Source organism: Saccostrea cucullata, unplaced genomic scaffold, assembly GCF_032062105.1.
Source record: "Saccostrea cucullata isolate Sc308-1 unplaced genomic scaffold, CSIRO_AGI_Scuc_v1 ctg6713, whole genome shotgun sequence".
NCBI lineage: Eukaryota > Metazoa > Mollusca > Bivalvia > Ostreida > Ostreidae > Saccostrea > Saccostrea cuccullata.
In genome coordinates, this window is record NW_026919316.1 from 93336 (window position 1) to 115946 (window position 22611).

Consider the following 22611-nt stretch of genomic DNA (forward strand, 5'->3'; position numbering starts at 1 on the left):
CTTACGCAGTGGTAGAAAATATCGATTTTCAAAATTGTTATCCAACTGAAATTCACAACAGTACATCAGAATCAATCTCCAATATTGTAAGAAGAATTATATCATAAAGTTTAAAAATCATGTAAGAGCTGTTTTGTTCCTCTACAAAAATTCACAGTTACGTGACTGTAAACTTTTCCAAATTTATAATTATTCATTTTTGCAAGCGTTGTTATTTAAATAAAGAAGGTCTATACAACTTTGCTCGGCATGCATACCAATACTTTGGTATATACCTTTCACATGTATGAATGTATTAGGTTACACATTACAATCTGACTGTGTAACTAATAGTAAATATTAACCACCTTGGGGTTGGAAAATTGCAAAAGGGGGCGGTTATTTTTGTATTCTCTTTATAATATTTAATTAATGTCATATTTTAACTTCAAAAAAATCTTTGAAAAAAGAAATAAATTCAAAGAACTACTTAAATAATGTTTACTTTAAGTGAAGATAATCAACCCATATTAAGTGAAATGATTCATTTTCCGCCGAGAAATCGCATTGTAGACACGTTTCATTTTCAGTTCTTTAAATTTTGTTGAACATGTATAAATAACAATCAGATGATTATAGTTTAACTTTACAAGGGGGGAAAACTGACAGTTGAAAAATTAAGATTCCCTTACAATGCAGGGGCGGTTTTAGGGATTATAAATTACTCCTTGAATAACTTTTACTATGCATGCACTCACACATGCATTCAAACCCACACTCGCAAGCACTTTACTATATTCCCTCCAAATTTGTTCAAGGGATAGTGATAAACATGAAACTTAACATGCATACAACACTGTATAAACTTTAATATTCACTTTTGACATAGATGAAAAACTTGTTAATGGAGTAAAAAATATATTGATGAAACAGAGGAATAAAGAAAAGACAAGTGGATTTGTGAAACAGGGTTATACATTTTCCAGTTAAAAATGTGCAGGCAAGATAAGAACAATTTCTAAATTTCAACTGAATATACATAGCAAAAAGATGAATCACATGCTGACCGCTGTGACTTAGACGTTTTGTTGGTATTCTTGTGGTACAATAATGAAGAGATTTCAAAATTTATCAATTTATGCAAAACAAACTTTTTTATGTCCATATATCGTATAAGTGGAAATTTTTAACAATTTTATGCCTTAAAAACAACTTTATTTTAATTGATATATTGCACATTAAAGAAGCTTTTACAAATAAAACACAATTAATTTTTAGCGATATTTAATTTTAAAACACCCTCGCTAATAATGCCAAAATTAAATCCTCACTAAAATTTCAGTATAAATGTATTCTTCAACTAAAAATCTGACAGCATGAGAAATAAGTGATTTTAGAGAAATCACATAACATTAATCTTTTTCCTTAATGAAAAAGGACAATATCATCTTGGATACAGTGTACAATCGGACAGAATTTTTTAATTTTACATCTTGTTTAAATAACAAATTACAGAACCAAAGCGTACAGATAAAGAATATATAAAGTATATAAAGTTGAAAAACAATGGATACAGTGTAGGACTTTGAAGTATTGCATAGTAAAATAAGATGCTGTGTAGCTCTTCATGGTATCACACAATAGAAGATATATAGATGCAAGACTAAAACCAAGGCTATAAAAGAATGCTGATCTAATGAACTACAGAAGCAAAACAAGCAAAATATAATTACTTTTCTCGGGTAGGACTCACATTGTCACCCGAGTAATAGTGGTTACTATGACGATGAGTTACGGAGGAAATCTGGTGGGATCCACTCCTCTCCTGGTTATAAAAAACAAGACAGGTTAGTAACCATGGTAACATCAAACTAAGGTTAATTGTCACTGTATAAAGTGATTCCTCTTGGGTTATTGTTGTCAGCTAACAGTTAATGATTAGTTCAAATACTTCCGACATTACAATATATATATTATGGTGGGATGCTAAACATGTAAAGTTCATATTTTCAAACTTTAAGGATAATTTAAAACTCAGTCTGTTAAGCCAGTATTTCGTAAGAAGATAATCTCAGATTTATTAATTTAATTTTCTAAACTTAAGTTTTTTCTGCTCATTGTATCCACAAAATCACAGTATATAAAATACTGACATATTGATTACTGTCGTAAATGGACTCTTTCAATTGCATTTCATCAGTAATTTTAAAAAAATATTCTACTTTTCTCAATTTTCATTTCCACCATTTTTGCAATTAAATACTTATAGGCAATAAAACAAAACTACCGGTAATGATGTTCCTTCGCAAAGCTTGAAAGAAAGAAATCACTGAACAGATTTGTGGATTGGCCTTTGAAGAAAGTAAAGTGAAGTAGATTTTATGCCTGGGCAAATGTAATATGTATTCGGCAAGTGGTCTTAATCTTGGTCAAGTATTATTGGTTTCAATTTATAACAAACCCTCTGCTAATTCAGTAAATACAAAAATAAGCTTCCTTAAGGCCCTGTCACACCAAGCTGCGTTCACACGGAGTCATTACGACATTGTTAAATTTTTAAAATTGCCGTGGAATCGCAGGGAAATTGCACAAATTTCTGTAAAATTTTCACAATATGAAGATGTCACGGTGTCCCGTACGGCGACGGACGCGATTCTACAGCGATCTCACTGCGTTCAAATCGGAGATTTCTTCGGCGATTGACTGCGCTTCTGCTGTAAATTTCAGGCGCGTTAGAAGTTTTCACCTCGTGTTCATGGCGTTCTCACTGCGATAGGTGCGTTCACAATACGTTCACAATGCGTGAGATATATCATTGATATATATTTAGAAGGAATGTAAAACATTTTTGTTTAAAGATTCAATTTACGCGATGAAAAGACTTCTAATCATGCCAAAAAATATTCTTAATAATTAAAAATGTTCTATATTTAGATAATTAAGTACCAAATTATTAATAGTTTTATTATCAAACTCCTTTTTTTCAATTTCATCGGTTCAGTTGAGTTGTTAGATTTTCTTTATTTTTTTTATGAATGTAAAAAAAATAAACACATCGAAAAGTTTTCTACAAAATTTAAGTGAAACAACAGAACAAGTTCTGGTGTAATTTTCTCTTCCATTTTTTTCACTTAAATGCTCTTGTTATTGCTGTTCAAATATGATCCCATTGCTCTTGTTTTGTGAGCAGGCTGACAACGCTCTAACAACGCCGTGAAAGCGCATTGTGATCGCCAGCGGACGCTGTAGAAACGCCCTGGGAGCGCAATGATCGCAGTGACAACTCCGTGCTGTCGCCGTGTAATTGCAGTCGAAAAAATCACAAGATGATAAATCTCATTAGAAGCGCCAGAAAAACGAGATAGAAACGCAGTGAAATCTCCAAGGACTCCGCGACATCTCCGTGAGATCTCCGTGGAAGCGCAGTCTACTAACACTGCGTTCGTGCCGCGATCATGTGCGTCTTCACGGCATTCATACGGAGCTCCCACTACGTTGTTAGAGATCTCACTGCGTGTATACGGCGATCACTTTACGTTTCTACTGCGTTCTTATCAGACCGCGATCACACGGCGCGTACTTTGTGCATGCCCAAAGTGATCACCGTCCCCTTGCGTTCTTGGAGACCCTACGGCATTCAGTGGAGATCTCGCCGCGTTGTCACGGCGCTGTAGGAGACTCTACTGCGATCACCTTGGTGTTTTGTATTTTTTTAAGGACGCCGTGCAGTGGCCGTGAGGACGCAGCCCTGGTGTGACAGGGGTTTTACTCCCTAAGAGCTATGAATTACCTTGTCTTGAAGACATTTAGTGTTGGTTAATTTCAAAGTAATCCAATCAGTAACACCAAACACTTTTCTTCAAAAATATATTAGTGATTAAATTAAGTTTAACTGTTAGTTCCAATATTCCTTCTACTTTCTCTATTTACTGTTTTTTGACGCATGCTGTGACAAATCCCAGTGATTTAATTAAGTTCAATTGTTAGTTTTGATTGTCCTTCTACTTTCTCTATTAACTGTTTTCCCTATCTTTCTGAGGCATGCTGTGACAAATCCCAGATTTCTTACCTGATGCTGAGCTGGATTCTGCTGTAAATGTGGAGGATGATCTGAAGTTGTCTCCCTTGCCATAGAATGGTGTCCTTGGTGATATGGTGTGGCACTATGGGACTGGTGAGATGAATTATGGGTATAATGATCTGATGAGACTGGAAGCTGACTGCTGTATGGGGTGGGTGGGGGTCGACTGGGAGGGGGCACCGTGAATCCTGTAATTTATAATCAACGTTTGACGTTATATACATGTATTGTATACAGGGTTATTTTCACCATTTTATACTTGCTAACAATTTTGCCCCATTCACAGTTCTGTTTCAGAAATTATACTGTGTTCTTTGAATTCGCCCCATTTAAAATTTGCCCATTTGTGACAGGGGCGAAAATAAAACGAGGGCAAAAATTTCTGGATAAAGTATTCATAGGAATTTAGGAGAATATAATTATAGCCATCAGTTTACTCTGAAAAATATCACTTACTTTGATTATACTAACAGACAAATTAAAAATATTGTAGCAGAGTTCAAAATTAATAAAACCCATTGTTGTGCTTGATCTGACCTGAGTATTTGGTGGAGACGTCCTTGTACACTCGGGGACTGTTCTCCACGAGGCGCGGCACTCGGGCTTGAGACAGCTGTAGGTTGTGTTTGTAGGATGCGATGTCCTCACAGGAGGATCCCGGATTTTTATAATCCTCCCCCTGCTCCGAGTACTGTCCCGGGGGGAAGATTGTGTCACAAGGGGAATTCCTGTGGCTGCTGTGTTCCCGACTGCTGTATCCAGACTCCCGAGGGGAATCCCCCCTCTCCTCCTCACAGTTTACAAACACAGGTGTCCTTGACCTCTCACCTTGAGGTCGGTCACTAGATACCTGGGGTAGTTTGGGAGGTAGGGGGTTGTAGGGTCTTGATTTTGAAGTGTCACTACTGAATCCTGAGGACTGAGAGGAGTCATGATCGTGGGGATACACGGGGTTAGCACTACTAGGGACTAGAGGGTGGGGGGAGGGCACACTCATAGAGCCGTCCCCACCAGGGGTTGGGATCTGAGTGACTTCCTGAGTGTACACAGTCTCACTTTTTTGGTAAACCTTTTGACTTGGACTCTGCCGAATCATTTCCTGTGTGTATAAAGTATCACTTTGTCTGTATGTCTTCTGGTTTGGACTACTACTCACTTCCTGTCGATACAGAGTCTCGCTCTGTCTGTACATCTGTTGGTTTGGACTCTGACGAGATAATGGAAGTCTCTGATAGGGCGATTCTGATCGATGATTTTGAACCACATTTTCAGTGATGGCGAGTTCAGAAATGCGCTGATACATGGAGGGGGAGTTTGCGTTCCTCCTGTCGTAATTCACCACACCGTAGGGAGAGTTTCTGTTAGGGGTGGGGGGAAGCTTCCTGTGTGATACTGAGGTATAGGTGGGTGAGGCTTTGTACTGGGGGGACTGGTCCTTAGATGCCGTCTCATTTACCTGCTATATATACATGAAATAATAATCAACTTAAGAAATAATTCAGAAATATTTAAGAGTACGTAAATTCATTTCAACAATATGTAAACTACCTATGAAAACTTAACAGCCTAACTCTTTTCATCTACATTTTGTTATTATTATAGATACAATCAAAATCTCGGGAATTTTTAAACAGAATGCAATACTTTGGCTTCACAATATAAAACACTAATAGCAGAAAATAGGGATGATTACAGCATCATTGTCAATTAGATTATTGTTTTTGGATTATCTGACCTGTTGATTGAGCTGTGTCTGAGAGCTGTTCATCTTCTGCTCCATCACGGCATAGAAATCCTTCCTCCAGTCCTTCCCCTGCTCCTCCTGACTGGCACTCCCACTGTCACTGCCCGACCGTGACCGACCAGTGAACCGGAACCCGTGGGGAGCCTCACTAGAGACCGGTGTACTCTGATCCACAATCTTACTGCGATGGAACATAGGGGAGGAGGGGTTATACCCACTGTCACTGAATACTGAGGTTTCTAGAGACCTAGCACTAGGGTCGGACATTTTGTCACTAGGTGCAGATGTACCCTGCACCTTTTGGGAAGCCCAATTTTGATTTGTAGAACTGTATATAGGGGAGGGTTTATTTTGATTCCTTTGGTACTGAACACTACCTGAGTTTGGCTGCTGTATGGGTGTGGGTCCTGAATGATAGGAAGCCATTTTGACCCTCCCTGAGTACCCCTCCACATCACTGGAGTACCCCACCTCTCGCTGCCGTTCCTTCCGAGGCGTTAACCCATCCCTGTCACTCTCATACCCTCCCCTCACAAAACCCTGATGATTGTACATCTGTTGTCTCTGTAGTCTCACAAACTCAGACTCACTCCGATACCCTGTGTCTGAATCGTAATCCCTGGTACGGTGGGATTTTCCTGAGGGACTAGCACTATAGGGGGAGTGACCACTCCGGGGGTCACTGAACTGTGACAGTCTAGATGAGAGCTCTGAGGGAGAGCAGTAAGAGAAGGTCGGGGTCCGTTTTGACACGGGAGTGTCCGGTGCTGTGAGGTCCTTCATTGTAGAAATGTCCGTGTTAGACCCCAAACACGTCGCCGGTCCTCTCTCAGAAAATCCCCCATCATCCTGCTGGCTTCTCCTGTTCTTCTCTTTACTTGGGTAACCTTCAATATCATTATTAATGTCAGTACTTTAAGAACACAGCATAAAATCTTATAATAGCCACTTTCTAAGAATATAAGATACATCCTGTGAGTAAAGGTGAAGAGGAAAAAAACCCAATTATTTTTAATATAGCTAAGTCAGACATCAAAATGCACTTGGTTATAAATTGCTATTCGTTTTAATTCAACAATAAAGATTAAAAACTTCACATTTCCATTTGAATTTTCCATTGAAGTGGCTGATTTTAACAAACCTTTTCTGGGAGCAGGCTGTGGTTTGGTGGCTGTGGTTACCTCCCCTACAGGTGACCTTGACCTGGCAGCCTCTCTCTCAGATTCTTGGTCTGAGTGGTGGCGCTGAAGTCGGGCTTTGTCTTTTGCTAGCTTCTCCTGTGAAACCCATTAAATTTTCCAATTAATCAGTTACATATACCGGTATATCATATGTTTAGGTATGCAGTTATCTGAGTAATAGAATTCTCTAGCATAAGGACATTGTAAGCATAACAAGTGAGTAAGTATAGTCTACACCCCTATAAGGTACTACCATCATATTATAAACTATTTTCAAACTCCTAACTTAAATGTGTTTAATCATCAGCAGACTTCCTAAATTACAAATTATTCTACGGGTTATATGTTATTATTTTCTGCAAACATTAGTGCAGCACATACACCTGTGACCATATAAGTTACTAGTACAATTAGATTGGCTACTGTTCCCTGTAATGATAGTGGTAACAAGCCCAGTACCTTGTCACACTGATACAGTCGGTGGGCATCAATCGGTGACGACGGGCGGGGATGTCGATTCAGGTCACCGTCACCATGGTTATCATAAACCAATGCAGAAGTCTGCAAAATTGTTAGGAAGTGTTACCATAGCTACACACACTGTTACCGCTAAAACACACTGTTACTATGGTTACCAAATTTAATCATTCTTTTATATTATTAATGTCTTATTTGTCAACTACTTTATCATCCAAGTTTCCAAATGCAAAGTATGCTATTTTGCAAAAATACTAAAGCAAGGCAAATTTGTCATCTCTTTGATATTAAGTGCACATTAAATATTAAAGTGCAAATCAAGATACAAATCAAGTGCCAAAGTCACAAGATGTGCATAAAAAAAATCAGTGTACATCACCAGGTGTAGAATTTCAAGTGGTTTTACATTTATAGTAAAGAACTTTATTTTGCAGCATACTTTCACCAACTTCATAATAGATCATCCAATTAAGTATTACGCTATGTTAGAGTTAAGATTCTCCTGTCTATCTACAGGAAAATCTACAATTAGTAATGTAAGGGACTAAAAGGGAGAACTAGAGATGTATATTTATTGGAAGTATCTAGTGAACATAATTCACCTCCTAGTTTACAAAGTATTGTAAGTCTTACTAGCCTCCTAACACCATGCAGTGACAAAAAATCAGTTATTGTGACAAATGCAGTTAAACATCTTAATACAAACTGTGTTCCTGTTTTAATACTTCATACTTTCAAGGAAGATTTGTGTGTCTCATACTTTTTGTTTTATTTTCCATTGTACAACATACAGATCCCCATTTATGAACAGTTTCCTTTGACCTTTTGACCTTACCTCTGCTGATAACCCTTGTCCTTGTAGAACTGTACATCAATGAACTTTGACCTTACCTATCTCCCACATTATACTTTATTTATATTGTTCTTCAAATCATTGAATATTAGCCTTAATTTTTTTCCCCTCATACATCATTTTCTATTTGGCTGAGATCTCTGGACCTATTACAGACATTGATGAACCTTGAACACTGGCGACCTTACTTTCACCTTAAAATCAATAATTAGTTTCACAAAACCAATCATCAATTATGAAATTCTTACCAATTCCATTACTACATGTTGCTTGTATCCACTTCACACTGATGAATCTTACTTCTAGCCTTTGTTTTTTGCTGTCCCAATTCATCACAAACCATTGACCTTTAACCTTACCCACTGAACTTTGACCTTACCTCCTCCTCGTATCCTCTGTTGTCTCTCCCTCCACTCCATCTGACGTCGGCCGGTCCCCCACTCAGCTTCTGTCTCATCGCCATGTTACGCGCATGTCGAATTTTTTCCCTCATATCTTTGGGGTAGGGGGTTGGACACCTAACCAGTGTACCCTACAAAGGACTTGGGGGGTCAGTGTAATGATACAAGGGGGGCACCTGTTGAGATTGCTTGAATGGCCTGGCTACATCTTTTCTGTACAATATTATTTAGTGCAGCTGACAGGCAGAAAATTGGTGATTTTTAACTGGTTTTCTTACTAGAGCTTTTATTCTTCCTATGTAGATTTAAGCCGTTTTTCCAAAAGATTTAGAGTGTGTCAATTAGTAAAACATTTATTAGTTTTTGAGAATACATGCCAATAAATACATAACTTATGGGTTACAACCTTCTCCAACTTGGTTAATGTTTTGATGCATCATTCAATGTGCAATTTTAATAACCAGTTAATTGTTACAGAACGTGGTAAAGTACATGGTCAAAATATGACTGAAAGTATTTCATTCTTTTTTCATCAATTGCTGCATAGTTCAACATATACAAAATATGGAAGGTCTATATACTAAGAGATATATTGTGTATACATATAATAATACAAGACAGAACATATAATTTGACAGCAGTGCATGCAATGAGCAAGTATATATCACATGCAAGCTCATGCCTTTATAAAATATGAAAGTCATTTCTAGTAATCAGTGATGACCCTAAAGCTAAGGAAAACTTGTTCTCTTTTCAAAAACTACATTCTCTCATAATTGAATTTTTAATTTTTTGAAATCTTCCCATTTTTTCTCTCTTTTTGTTTTGCTACAGATCTTACCTCTTCCTCCTCTTCTTCAGGGAAGGCGAAGTGAATGGTCTGTCGTCTGCTTCTCTCCTCGTCCCACATTGAGGCGTGAAAACTGTCTGTGTCACCTCCCTGACCTGAACGCATTAAAAAACAATGTTACCTGTTCATCATTGTGTACCACTCAAGAATATTTAAATTTATGAACATTAAAAAAAGAACAATTTGTCTGATAACAGTCAAATTAAGGTCATTTTATCTTCTGCTAAGGGGAGATAACTTTAACCTTGATTCAGTACTTTGTTTTTTCCTTAAAATATTCATCTTAATCATAAGTTTCATGATTTTCCCTATATGGTGTAGGAGATTCACTAACACAAATATTTCGACCCTGCTAGAAAAATTGTCCATTTATAGAACAATTCCCTTCAGTGAGCAATGTTTGAGTGATCTCCCTTTATTTGACCTTTGACCTCCTTACCTGAATCACATGGTCTGTCCTCGTCCCCTAACTGTGGAAGGAGGTAGCATGTCAGAATCTTCCTACCGTTATCTGGCTCATGGTCAGACTGCAGGGGGATCAGAGGGCAGGTCTATAAATAGAACAAGTCAGATTTCAGGATAGTGTACATAAAAAATAATATAACATTTATTGTTTTCAGATTATAAACCTCCCCTGACAGATAGGTGTGGACTGGTTTACCTGATTCTCTGCCAGCCAGAGGGCCTGTAGGTCCTTCAGTTTAGTGATCGTGAAGGGGAGGTACTTCAGTCGATTATCACTCAGGTTCAGGACGCGAAGTCTCGGGATTCGTCCGATCTCGTCAGGAATGTACTCCAGGTGATTACTCCGTAAGGAGAGAACTGTGATCCCATTACAACTCCCAATCTACAGAAAGTAGACACATCATTACAAAGTCTAAAGAATGTTCACTAATCAGCACAACTTTATCAAAATGATATATTTCAAATGTATGACAATTTAGCATGTACCAAATTTGGTGGAAATTGATTTTTGAACAAGTAGGCCTAGATTTGAATTAGCACATTTCTCAATGTTCTTATTTAAGTTTAGGTGTGTTAGACATTTGCCCCGAGGGGTGTTGATAGGTAATTATGAATTACCAAGCACGTGTGCAAACATTGGTTTACAGTAATATATTTCTCATGTTTACAAAACAATTTTTCCTAAATTATGCATCTCCAAAATATATTTTTTAATAAATTACACCATGATGTATTCGAACACAAACCTCTGCAGGAATAAACAGGAGATCGTTCTCGTCAGCGTAGAAGGTGCGGAGGTTCCTGAGGAGTCCTAGACTGGCAGGAAGTTCCTCCAAGTTATTACAGCTGACATTGAGTTCTGACAGCGACTGTAGCCTGTATCAAGTATATAAAACAATCTAACAATGGCTATCACTTTATTATAAATGTAGTTACCTGGTAATTTTGGTTCTATTCAAATTTTGATTGTGTGCACTATTTAAAGAAGTCTGTTATTTATTCAAGTCTGAAATTCCATTAGATAAAATACACAGCAAAAAATAATTTTCTTCACATTTGATTTTGAAGAATAAAAGTTTTTAGACTCATCATTAACAGTCAATTCATTCTAATTAATTTATTCCTGTTATTAACTATTTTTATTTATGTGTATTTATTTTTTACATACCCTCCAATAGAGGTGGGTAACGCCGTCAGCTGGTTGTTGTCAATCTTGAGGGTGGTCAGACTCTCCAAGTTACCTGGAAAACAAGTAATACTTATATACATAGGTATTACAAACATAGCATAGGTATAACATACACAGTGTACATATATAATTACGCAATTATAAAACAATGGATGCTGCACAAATTCTCAATCAAATATATATTCATTTAAAAAAATAGCCATTTTTGGCTGAGCTGCTTTTTAGATTAACTACGGTATTTGTCCTTCCCAATAACGACAAAATTCCAGGTACATTTAAATTTCCTCGTCACACCTGAGTCAAGATTTAAAGGCCTTGACTAAGCAGGTAAAGCTCAATATGACAGGCAGTAAAGTCTGTCCTGATCAAAGCAGCCAGCGATTGATAATTTAATGAAACCATTTAACGGAATCCAGTTCTGATTACAACATCTATAGGCAGAGAAAATGAATGGCTACAGAACCAGAGGCGTCTCTTTGTATTAGTCCCATTCAGTCAAATTTAATCCAGAATTTATTTTCTGCTATTAAATTGGATTGATCATACTTATCTTTTTTTTAGCTTCAGAGATTGTAAACCAATTTCAATGTGCAGTGGGGTAGTAACATCGTTTTATTATCAGTACCAGGGTTATCAATTCATTTCCAGCCTAACGACAGCTTTCTCAGTACACCAATGTTAACATCTTTCATATCTTAATTTATGTTTAATGCATTTTCTAGCAATTTAACTTTTACATAAATTTTCAGTCCATTTAAGCAGCTTTAAATCTTCGCAAAAGGTTGACCTGCACATAACGGGGTTCCTATTTATCAGCTGCACATCAAGTGCATTACAGGAACATCAATATTGTGCGTAAAATTAATTTCTCCTCTTCCCTTATCTCTATAGCCGTATATTAAGGCCGTACATTATGTGGCTGTATATAGATGTCAGGTCGTGTCTGGGCTTTACAAAGCCTTATGTGCCTATCATTTCAAAATTAAGATTCCATATCTTGACAAGAATATTCAAGCAGCTCTAATTATGGATCTCTTACACAATGGCTCCGAATCACTGTGATGGACACAAGTAGAATTCTCAAAAGATCTCCAGCTTGTATAATTCAATTATTCCGATCAATTATTATTACAGGGAGAAGACAAGAAATTAATCCACGGCCTTTAACATCGTTTCCATGAGCGGAACTTTCAAAAGACTACACTGGTGCATTCCTTCATTGTATTCTGTGAATTTATTTTTCATACCTAATTACCAGCACTAAATACTCCGCCTGTGTCACAAATCTTAGGTAATTAGAATCGGTGAAAGGCAATTACCAGACTTTAAATTTTATTCAAGATTGTTTTGTTTGAAAAGTGGTTTAATATTTTTCAAATTTTAAACAATTAAATGTATTCAAAGAACACTCTTCCTGATCACTTTAAATTCTAAGAAGAAAAAATGTGTAAATTCTGGTACCATTCAATAATACACAGAGTGTAATTTAGCCCAGATTTTATATCATAATATCCAGTAATAAATCTCCATTAGTTATTACTCAAAGTAATTTGTACATATATTAAAATATCCTTAAAAGATAACTGTATACAAATGATCAGTTTTAAGAAGTTAATGGTATGGAAAATTAAAGGGTTTCCTTTGAATTATTCTTTATTAATGTGTTGTGAATATTTAACTCTTGAAAATTATATCTTCATTCTTGCTTTCCAAATTACCCAAAGATTCTGGAAGAGCCTGAATTCTATTGGTTGTCAGGTGAAGATCACCCAATGAGATGCAGCCTTCTATCTCTGATGGAATTGACTGCAAATGATTGGATGAGGCATCTAGAAACATCAACCGCTTCAAGTTACCAATGGTCTGCAAAGAAATAACAACTTAATAAAGAAACACATAACTGTAGGAAATTCATCAGAACTACAAATTTTTCTTCCTTGTAACAAGCGTTTTTATAGTCATATAACAGGTACGCAGAGTCTCAATGGATTCTTCAATGTTTCTTTTAATCAAGATTTCGTTGTAAGTGATTTTATTGTAACTGAGTTTGAGTCAACCATTTTGCATCCGTTTAAGACACACAAGTCAATATGTTCTACAGATGCACAAATGTCATTGTTGAATATTTGTAGAAAATTACAAAGACTCAATTGTTAAACAGTTGAACTACCCTTAATGATCAAACTTCTAAGGTGGCTTTCATAAATAACCACAATCCTTGAGTGATCTCCCTTTAATATGAGTGACTTCTTTTTCATGTGAGTGACTTCCCTTTAATCAGCTTTATAAGTCATTGAAAGGATAAGCCCTGCATATCTAGACATGTGATTTGTGCACAACACAAACACAAGGTCATTATTACCTTAATCCTCCTTAACTCTAACATTAAACAACTTTAATATTCAGCTATTTTTATCACAGAAAAGTTGAAGTAAGAAATTTATGTCAGTATGTTTTAGACTTCTAGATATACTATTCAGTTACAAATTTAGATCAGTATTAAATTAAAGTTCTAAAATTTTCTTTTTTATTTAAATACTAGATATGGAGATGCCAAATTACAGAATAAAGATAGTAATTATTTTATAATTTAAAAATATTCTTTTTAAAATACTAGTACTACAAATGTGCACTTTTTAAAAATATTCAAATACATGTACCGGTATGTACTAAATTCGCAACAGTCACGAGTGAAAAAATCATCTGATCTTCTGAGTTTGTTTTAATTTTTAACTTCTACAAATATAACCCTGTGACCATGCAGCTTAAAAATGTCAATGAAATACCAATAGGATAAAAAAGTGGACAAAATAACAGTCCCCAGTTATGAGTAACTTTTCACACAAAAGGCGGACAGATTTAAATACCTACACATTCAAATATAGCCTATCAGCTCTCCTTATCAATCCAGTATTATTGATTTTAACGATTTAACCAGCATTATTTGTACAGTGCAAGAGTGACCCATTCAAACTACAGATGCTATCAATTTCAATGCCGGCTTGTAAGACTGTGTCGTGTGGTTCTTTGTGCCGAGAGAGAGACGGGGTGCGTGCTGGCGGACTCTGATACACAGAAGAAGTCAAAGATCTAGAACGGGGGGCTTCTTGAATCTGACCCAACTAAAACCCCCGATGGGAAACCGAGATTTAATACAAATCTGTCCTGTCTTGAAATATAACTGAATACCTATCAATCGAGTTCTATACCTGCCCGACCTACGAGGGAATAACTGCGTGCCTGTAACAGGTCTGATTAGAGATCTGTGTCATCTCAGATACAGAACAAAGACAGATTATCTGTTGTAGTGCAGTGACCAGCATACTTTTATTGTGTCAATAGCCAACGCTGGCACCAAGCCTGACACAGAAGTCTAAATACTAAATAGCAATTAGACTTTGATTGTTTATAGACCAGTTATTTCTGTTTACCAAGCTTGTATTTGTAAATTTTGATGTTTTCTTTCACAGATGCTTGAAAATGACTGAGTTAATTGGATACAGAACCTGTAAATTTTAGAAGCTTGCAAACAGGATCTTTTCTGCAAGTCCTATAAGAGATTTTACAGTAGAGCCCTATAATAACTTACTGAAGTAAGTGTTGAGATCTGATTGTGGTCACACCAGAGCTCCAAGAGGCTGGTCAGATTCCCAATCACATCCGGCTGTAACAGACAAACAGACAAAGTCACAACAATGTATCTCAACAGATAGTTAATTACCTGATAGTAGTCTAATCACACAGACTTTAGTACATAAAAAGACAATTCAACATGTACGATTAGTGAGCTTAGGGCAAATATTTATGATTATACATAATTCTTTACCAATTGATAAAAAAAACATATGAAATGATGAAATTTATGCAACTCTTTTGATGCTTAAACTTGATCTGATGTCCAATTCACAGTGTAACTGTTTGTTAAATATGCTTCAATTATGTCTGCCTAATAAGAGTCCCGATTTTCCTTAGAACAGTAATACTTTACTATATACTCGAACTGACCAGCTCTGTGAACTCATTGTGTCCTATGTCCAGTCTCTCTAGTGAGGTCAACATGGAGAATGACTTGGGCAGAGTCTTCAGATGATTCTCTCTGATCTCTAATACCTTCAGCTTCAGTAGTCTGAAAATAAAAATTACAAGTTAAATTGATTTCTTATCAGATACAAGGGAAAGGCTAGGATAAAATATTAAACTTAATTACATGTACAAGCCATATCAATTTTTTACTAAGGCAGGGATGTGTTTGTAAAGCATGTTATGTGGACATGTTTTTTGGGGATTCATCAATATAGATTTTTTTATGACTGAAGACCAAAATTATCGTTGTTTATTAAAGTGTTTTATCTATAGTCTTTTAGTCAGTTTTTCCAATCAACATGATCAAAAAGTGAAATTCATCAAGTGTTTATTGTACCTGTGGAGCATCTTCTATAATATCTTATACAGCTCAGTAAGTTCTGTTTTAATTTTGACAGTCAATACATCATATATACTAAATAACTAATCCATTAGTTTCAAATGTTTATTGTATATGTTGAGTTTTTATCTATAATAATTTGTACAGCTCAGTAGGTTCTGTTTTAATTTTGACAGTAATACATCAAATATACTAACTGATTTGAAAATCATTAATTTCTACATTGCTGAATTTATTAAATACCTTTTATTTCTTGTCAGTTTTAACCTTCATCAAATTAAATCTATATTACCCTGAAAACATAGAAACCTATCTCCATTACAATTTACATAAGACTACATAACATGACAGCTTAAAGAGAGTTTTGACACGTTGAGAGGGAGACTTGTCACTGATACTATTCAATATTTTGACTGCCTGGAATTTTGTTGAACCAAGCTCTTATTTAGGTGGTCTATTTTCAGTCCGTTAAAAGCCTAACACTTACGTATCACAAAGGACCGAGTTTTACAAGGAAAACACAAGTATCTGACATCTGTGTCTACTCCGAGATAATTAAATCAGAAAACGAACAACGGCAGCACCTTGGTCACTTCAGTCCATTTTGTGATTTAATTGACCATGAGGCTGTGTAAATATGGAATCTAATTTCTCTGTTCTCGGCCTGGCGGTAGTCTCACCTCTCTGTCAATACCAGACAGCGGACTGACAAACATTTCAACACCCGGGGATCTATTCCACGGTATACACGCTGACAATGGGATTATTCCCCCGAATTACACTGTCCCAACATCCTAAGTCTGCTAGACGTCCGTGTTTATATACAACCATTGATTTATCTGAGACTTTAGTTTAATAAATTCTAATAGACTTAAGATAAAACAATTATTGAATTCCTGACTGATAGTAAAACAGAGAATTAATACAATGCAGTATGGTTATCCACATGTTGAGATTTATGTAACAGTACATTAATTTATATGTATGACTGTGTGTATTCATTTCTTTCCACACCTTTATCTACTTAGTGGAATAAAGTCACCTTGGAATGGCTAAGATTATATAACACATTACATCATGATAGCTATAGGTGTTTAAAAAGTCAACAAAAAACAGTGGATATTGTATTATAGTGATGGGTTGTTGACAAGTTTTATCTCGAGTGTTTACATGGGTAATCTGAATGGTACAATCAACCGACCACTATACTTAGGACCAACAGTGACCAATTAAAGACTTATCACAAACACATACAAACTCTTCACATGAAGACCAAACTGGACACTGGTCAAACGGTCTGTCAAGTGGCTGAAATTCTCCAACCACTCAGGACTGCCATAGAAACCAGAGAGGACCCACTGTGTTCCAACATTCTGATTTAACTCCTTAAACTTAATATCATTCAAATATTTTATAAACTAAATAACTTTAACTGAGGCAGACAAAAAGATAACACAGAAATGTAAACAGAACATTTTAAACAGTTTACCCTGAATATTGACAAAAACTAAAATCAATTTTCTTAGATCTTCCCTCTTAAGTTTGCATTTAAAGTGAAAATTAAGTTTTTATTCAATTTTTTTTCTTTAATGAAACTCTTCCAAACTTAAGTACCATCTGAAAGTAGTCAGCATTTGTCAGTTTTGATCAAGGACTTCATTGTTTATTTGGATGGGGACCTGCTTATGTTAGATCCCCAAGACAACAGAAACCATTTAAGGAAGTCCATACATCTTTGTTTTAAAGCTATTGTTTCTAAAATAAATGTTCACTTTCTCTTGTCTTTAACATGACATTTCCCCGTCTGTCGGTCGATAAATTCCTGAGGAGACCCGGAATCTGTTAAAACACCCTCCCTACGTAATCCTCAGTAAATTCTATATGACAAGCTAACTCTGACAAAATCGGTAAACAAGGGTCTGGGATCGATTAAGGTGTTATCACGCGGCTAAGTATTGTCAGGTAAACGGAATACGTAAGACAGATCTCTAATTTAGTTCCTCTGGTGTCGTACAAATCATAAATAGTGCAAACGTAAATGTATATGACTTAACTCTACAAAACTATTTCAGAACTGATCACTGTATTACTCCTCTCTTGTTAATGATACGATGATATAAATTACTAATCTGGTGCCCTGACAATGAACTGGTACTCACCTCCCGAAAGTTCCTGGTAGATAGTCTAGGAATGTATCGTTGAGGTAGAGTTGTGTTAGGTTCCCTAGCTGTGTCAGTCCCTCGGGTAACCTACAAAGTGTAAAAAGTGCATCATTAATTTATCTACAATACTCAAGTGTACAACTATAAGTATACATTTTTATCATATTTAAAATATGTTTAAATTAATTAAGCTGCAAGTACACTTTATCTGATTGTAAATAAAATAATATGCAAAATTGATCTTCACCACTTTATTTTTTCTTTTGAAATAAGCTTTCATTTATCTTTTGCTCAAGATCATAAAATTCATAAAAATTTGTTGTTTTTTTTCACTTTTTCAGCATTCATAGCAAATCATGTCTCTAAATTGTATCAATTAAGTTTCACTTGATATTTACTACATAGTTTACTTCAATAGACATGATACTTAATATGGAAGGCTAGCTCATCCTTCATAAATAACTAGATTACAATGCATATAAATCATACAGAGATTTTATCTAGTCAAGCCCTCAAAAAATCATTTTGTGGGTGTGTCTATATAAAGGCCTCAGTTTACTCGAGCATGACCCCAGTTGACCCCTGTTACAAGTTTGCTCTGATTCTGTAATGTCCCATATGATATTACAATGAATTATCAATCTATTCTTCACCAAGAAAAATAAGAGAGAAGGGTGGGCAATAAATTTTGTTCTGAAATTTATTTTAAAAGTGTTTAACCATGTTGAAAAACACATGATAGTAGCTTATGAGCCATCTACAAATTTCTGAGCCGATAGTGATCTGGATTTAACGAAGCGTGGCCATCTTGAGAGACATCTGATTTTGTTAAAATAGAACCAGGTCGGCTTTGATCGCGAACCATCAGAATACCAGACCGACAGATTACCTCCCTTTACCAACAGAACAAGACATGCTGCAATAACTTCATTGTTTATAAAAAGGCCCTCCAAATCAGTTTTAACTCCATTTTATAACCCTGTCGTTTTAGGGTAATACTTTGAGAGTCTAGCTATACTCATGTCACCAAGTACAGTAATGAGAATAATGTTTTCTTTACCTTTCCTCTTTAAATACAAACTCTATTTCAATCATTTTGACAAATGCCTCCCATCAAAGATTAAAACCAGTAATTACTTAAGCAACAATTTCTCTTTTTTGTCAGAACTGAATAGTTCAGAATTATAAATACCATGATTATAGAGAAATAAATGAATTCTCAATAACTTACAAGTGCCATTAACAAGTTGTTTAAGGGAAAACACACACTTAAATAACCTGCAATCAGATTTAGTCCAAAGTTCAAAATGTCTTTGAAGTCAATGCATTCTAAGAACTCCTTCCTTAAATACCATTCAGACAAAAAAAATAGACTTGTCTTTATAAATGAAAGTTTAACAACTGCTATTGACTTTTTGATGAAATGAAGACAACAAGCTGTTTAGGAGTTGATTTATAAAACAAATCACTAGAAAATCTACCAATATAAATGAATAATACATTATACCCAGCAAAATAAGGTCTTATTACTTAATAATGGCTGTAAATACATCAAATGCTTGATTTTTATTTTTAAAAAAAGCCTATGGGAATAGCTATTTCAGTATATTTTTCAAGATTTATACCCAATTATATTTAAAAAGATGTTTTTAATTCTTACCCATAAGTAAACTTTACTTTGCAAATAAACTGCAAAATACAAATACTCAACAAGTGCTAAGAAATTGTTGACGTTCCTCTGCTAATAACGGTAGCCATTGATTCACAGAGTCTATAATTGGCCGGGATTACCTGACTCTGAGACCTGCGGGAATTTGTGCAGTACCGTTAACCAGACCTTCAATAACTTAGCTGGAGTTGTTTAACTGTCGATAATTGGACAATAATGCCACTAAGAAACCTCAAGTGTTGGTTAAATGGAATCTGGTAGCAGACTCTTAACAAAATACTTGTACCAGAGCTATACTTATCAGAGCGGGGAGTCTATTGGAGCTGGGAGGGTCTATAGAAAACCCCCGGAATACCCGACCATTTCTTACACAACCCAGTGTTTCCGTGTCATATACTAGGGTTGAATACCCAGTGTTCTCCTTTTTACCTCGTACACAGAACGCAAGCAGGAACCTTGTGTTTGTATGCTTATTTGCACAGGTTTTATTGACACAATATTTTCATTATGTACTTGTTTGTACTCCACACTACGCAGTGTACACAATATTTAACAGTATACCCAAAGACCCCACTCTACAGACTGTCGACGCAGTGATTGATAAAATATCCAATCTAGTCGTAAAAATTATCAATTATGAAATAATTTTGTCTTTAACATAGTTATTTAAACATTGATTTCATATTGAAATTTGATGACAGATATTGACTGATGAATTTTCTCTTCTGGTTAAATAAAATAACAATGATAACAGTACATATAAATTGGAAATAAAAACATGATTAAATGATAAAACATTTAATTTCTAATACAGCTATCAAATGTCTATTTTTTAATCATTTTTTTTCATATTTTAATGATTATAAAACAGTCAAAGTAGATTGAATAGACAGTATCACATTAAAAAATAAAATGTTTATTTTAAGTGATGAGAGTCTTAGCTGGGGATACATTATATACATACACCTGAAAAGGTTAACATTTCTACCAATTTATAATTGTCACTAAACGTAAAATGCACCACTGAATTCTAATAGATGCTGCAAAAACACTTTGCAATATATCAAGGTGTGAAAAACCAATTTCCATTAAGTTGTTAATTTAAAGAAAGTGAGGAAAGTTATTCCAGGTATTCTTATTAGAATCCGACCAATTACTGAGATTTATTTGCAAGTTTTTACAGGTGTCAACCGTAAGGCTGGACTGAACTCTCACGTTATACAGACATAAATTATATCTGGAATTCCTTCAATACAACAGAGACTGCAGGATCCTGGGTCATGTGGGTATTCAGAACAATTTCTACCGCTCTCTGAAATCTGACTGAATAGACCTCCATAAGTGTTGAATTACTTTCATTGATACTTATCATCAGAAATCAAGGATTTTCTTTGAAAAATCTATAGATAACCCGGTAAAAAATATATTGTACATAGCTCTATAGCATCTTATCTTCACTGTTTACTCTTTTTTTTCCCTTAGATTTTTAGAGATTTTGATACTCTAAATTCTTGTCTTTAGAACCCCCCATCAGGTGTCCCCTCCTGGTATGGCTAAGTAGCCTGCCCCTCAATAACGACAGGTAGCTAATTAATGCAGAAACTGATCATTCTACTAATAAAGAGGTGATCCAGTAAACACAATCTTCCTTCTTATTCAGCGTATAAAGGTATTAACCATGCAGAAAATTACGGTATAGGTAATGGTGAAATTTAAATCGGGCGATTACACCCAAGTCTCATGTAATCATTATGTCACACAATCACGGCATCCAGTGCAACCATGTATAAAGGTAGAGCTCATTACAAGAGTTGTGGGGCTGTGTTAAGACTAACAAAAAATGGCAGGACAAGATTTTAGAGAAACTCTAGCTTCAAGGCTGTTCCTTCTTATTTCCATTATACAGCCATTTTCTATTTTATTTAAACGAAGTAACCAAGGCCAGAATGGGGAGAGAGAATGCTGTGTTTTATACCTATCGCTGCATCTTGAGACAAATGTTCTGAGATAGACTATGAACATCTTTAATTCTTTGCTTACTTTTCAAATGGATTGACGTTCGGTGATTTTAGACATTTATAACAGTGATACTTACTTTCCCAGTGGGTTGACGTTGGCGTTGACCGACCTCAGACATTTACAACAGTTGATGTTCTCTGGGATATCAATGATACCTATAACACATAGAAGTGATAAAGAGATCAAACTTTGTCCTACTTTGTATCAATTATGTCCCTTTTTTAATAATTTTAAAATAATATATATTATTATAACAGTAACTTGATCCGAAGGGTCGTATCATGTCGAGTTGACAGGCTTGGATCGTCAGATCTAGTTTGATCTGATGATCCGCGCCTGTCAACCAGACATGATACAGCTCTTCACATCAAGTTACTGTTATAATGATAAAGATTTATTATATATCCCCTTATAACTAGCTAAATATAGCAAAACAAAACGTTAGAGATAAATTGTATACTATTTATCAATAAAACAATGCATAATGAGGGACTTTTTAACCTGCAAGAAAAATAACGACATGTTTCTGCGTACTACGTCATCAGTTTCAGAGAGTGGTGATACCGTATATCCATTTTTTTTTTTGCGGTGATCTATTTTCTGCATTTTTTGCAATTATGTCAGCTATAATGTGGCATAAAAACATTACCATTTTAAACAAAAAGAAATCTTCAATCGTAAAAAATAACTTATGCAATATAAAAACTATACTAATCTACCCTTTTTTCGCAAAATTTCCAACACGCAAAAAAAAAAGGATATACGGTATGGATTCAAAAAACCATAGTGGTGATCCGGAAAGTCGGATCACAACGTCACGTGATAGAGTTAAATCAACAGTAAAATTGAGTGATACACATTAGGAATATAATAAACTGTAGATATATACATGTAGTAAATTTTCGTTACTCCTTTTTTTCATGAAATATGTACATGAGAGTGATACTTTTATGAGCACGAATTGTCTTGTGTATTTATGTGAATATAAAGTTTTCTTGAATAAAAATGGATTTACAGTGTAAGTAAATTTAATAAATACAAGAGGCCCACGGGCCTTACAGGTCACCTGAGTATCATGTAACAACTTTCCAACAATTGAATTTGGTTTGTGTTTTAAA

At 35.3% G+C, this 22611-nt stretch overlaps 1 protein-coding gene across 7 annotated transcripts in view; it reads right to left on the reverse strand.

Moving 5' to 3' along the window:
• Nucleotides 1-1567: 1567 nt before the first annotated feature.
• LOC134229396 (uncharacterized) overlaps nucleotides 1568-22611 on the reverse strand; it is a 33879-nt gene continuing 12835 nt past the window's right edge. For 3 of the 7 annotated variants that reach the window (XM_062711151.1, XM_062711143.1, XM_062711160.1), the window contains exons 4-20: nucleotides 21570-21648; nucleotides 17803-17892; nucleotides 15226-15346; nucleotides 14810-14884; nucleotides 12939-13083; nucleotides 11200-11272; nucleotides 10778-10907; nucleotides 10228-10413; nucleotides 10006-10117; nucleotides 9558-9661; nucleotides 8695-8847; nucleotides 7445-7546; nucleotides 6946-7081; nucleotides 5796-6691; nucleotides 4598-5519; nucleotides 4049-4248; nucleotides 1569-1804 (exon numbers count right to left, since the gene is read on the reverse strand). In XM_062711151.1, coding sequence (XP_062567135.1) covers nucleotides 1709-1804; nucleotides 4049-4248; nucleotides 4598-5519; nucleotides 5796-6691; nucleotides 6946-7081; nucleotides 7445-7546; nucleotides 8695-8847; nucleotides 9558-9661; nucleotides 10006-10117; nucleotides 10228-10413; nucleotides 10778-10907; nucleotides 11200-11272; nucleotides 12939-13083; nucleotides 14810-14884; nucleotides 15226-15346; nucleotides 17803-17892; nucleotides 21570-21648 — 3620 coding nt within the window. In that variant the 3' untranslated portion in view covers nucleotides 1569-1708. Of the gene's footprint in view, nucleotides 1805-4048; nucleotides 4249-4597; nucleotides 5520-5795; nucleotides 6692-6945; nucleotides 7082-7444; nucleotides 7547-8694; nucleotides 8848-9557; nucleotides 9662-10005; nucleotides 10118-10227; nucleotides 10414-10777; nucleotides 10908-11199; nucleotides 11273-12938; nucleotides 13084-14809; nucleotides 14885-15225; nucleotides 15347-17802; nucleotides 17893-21569; nucleotides 21649-22611 lie in introns of all 7 variants that reach the window. The other 4 variants (XM_062711168.1, XM_062711174.1, XM_062711178.1 and 1 more) reach the window with 4 other exon arrangements.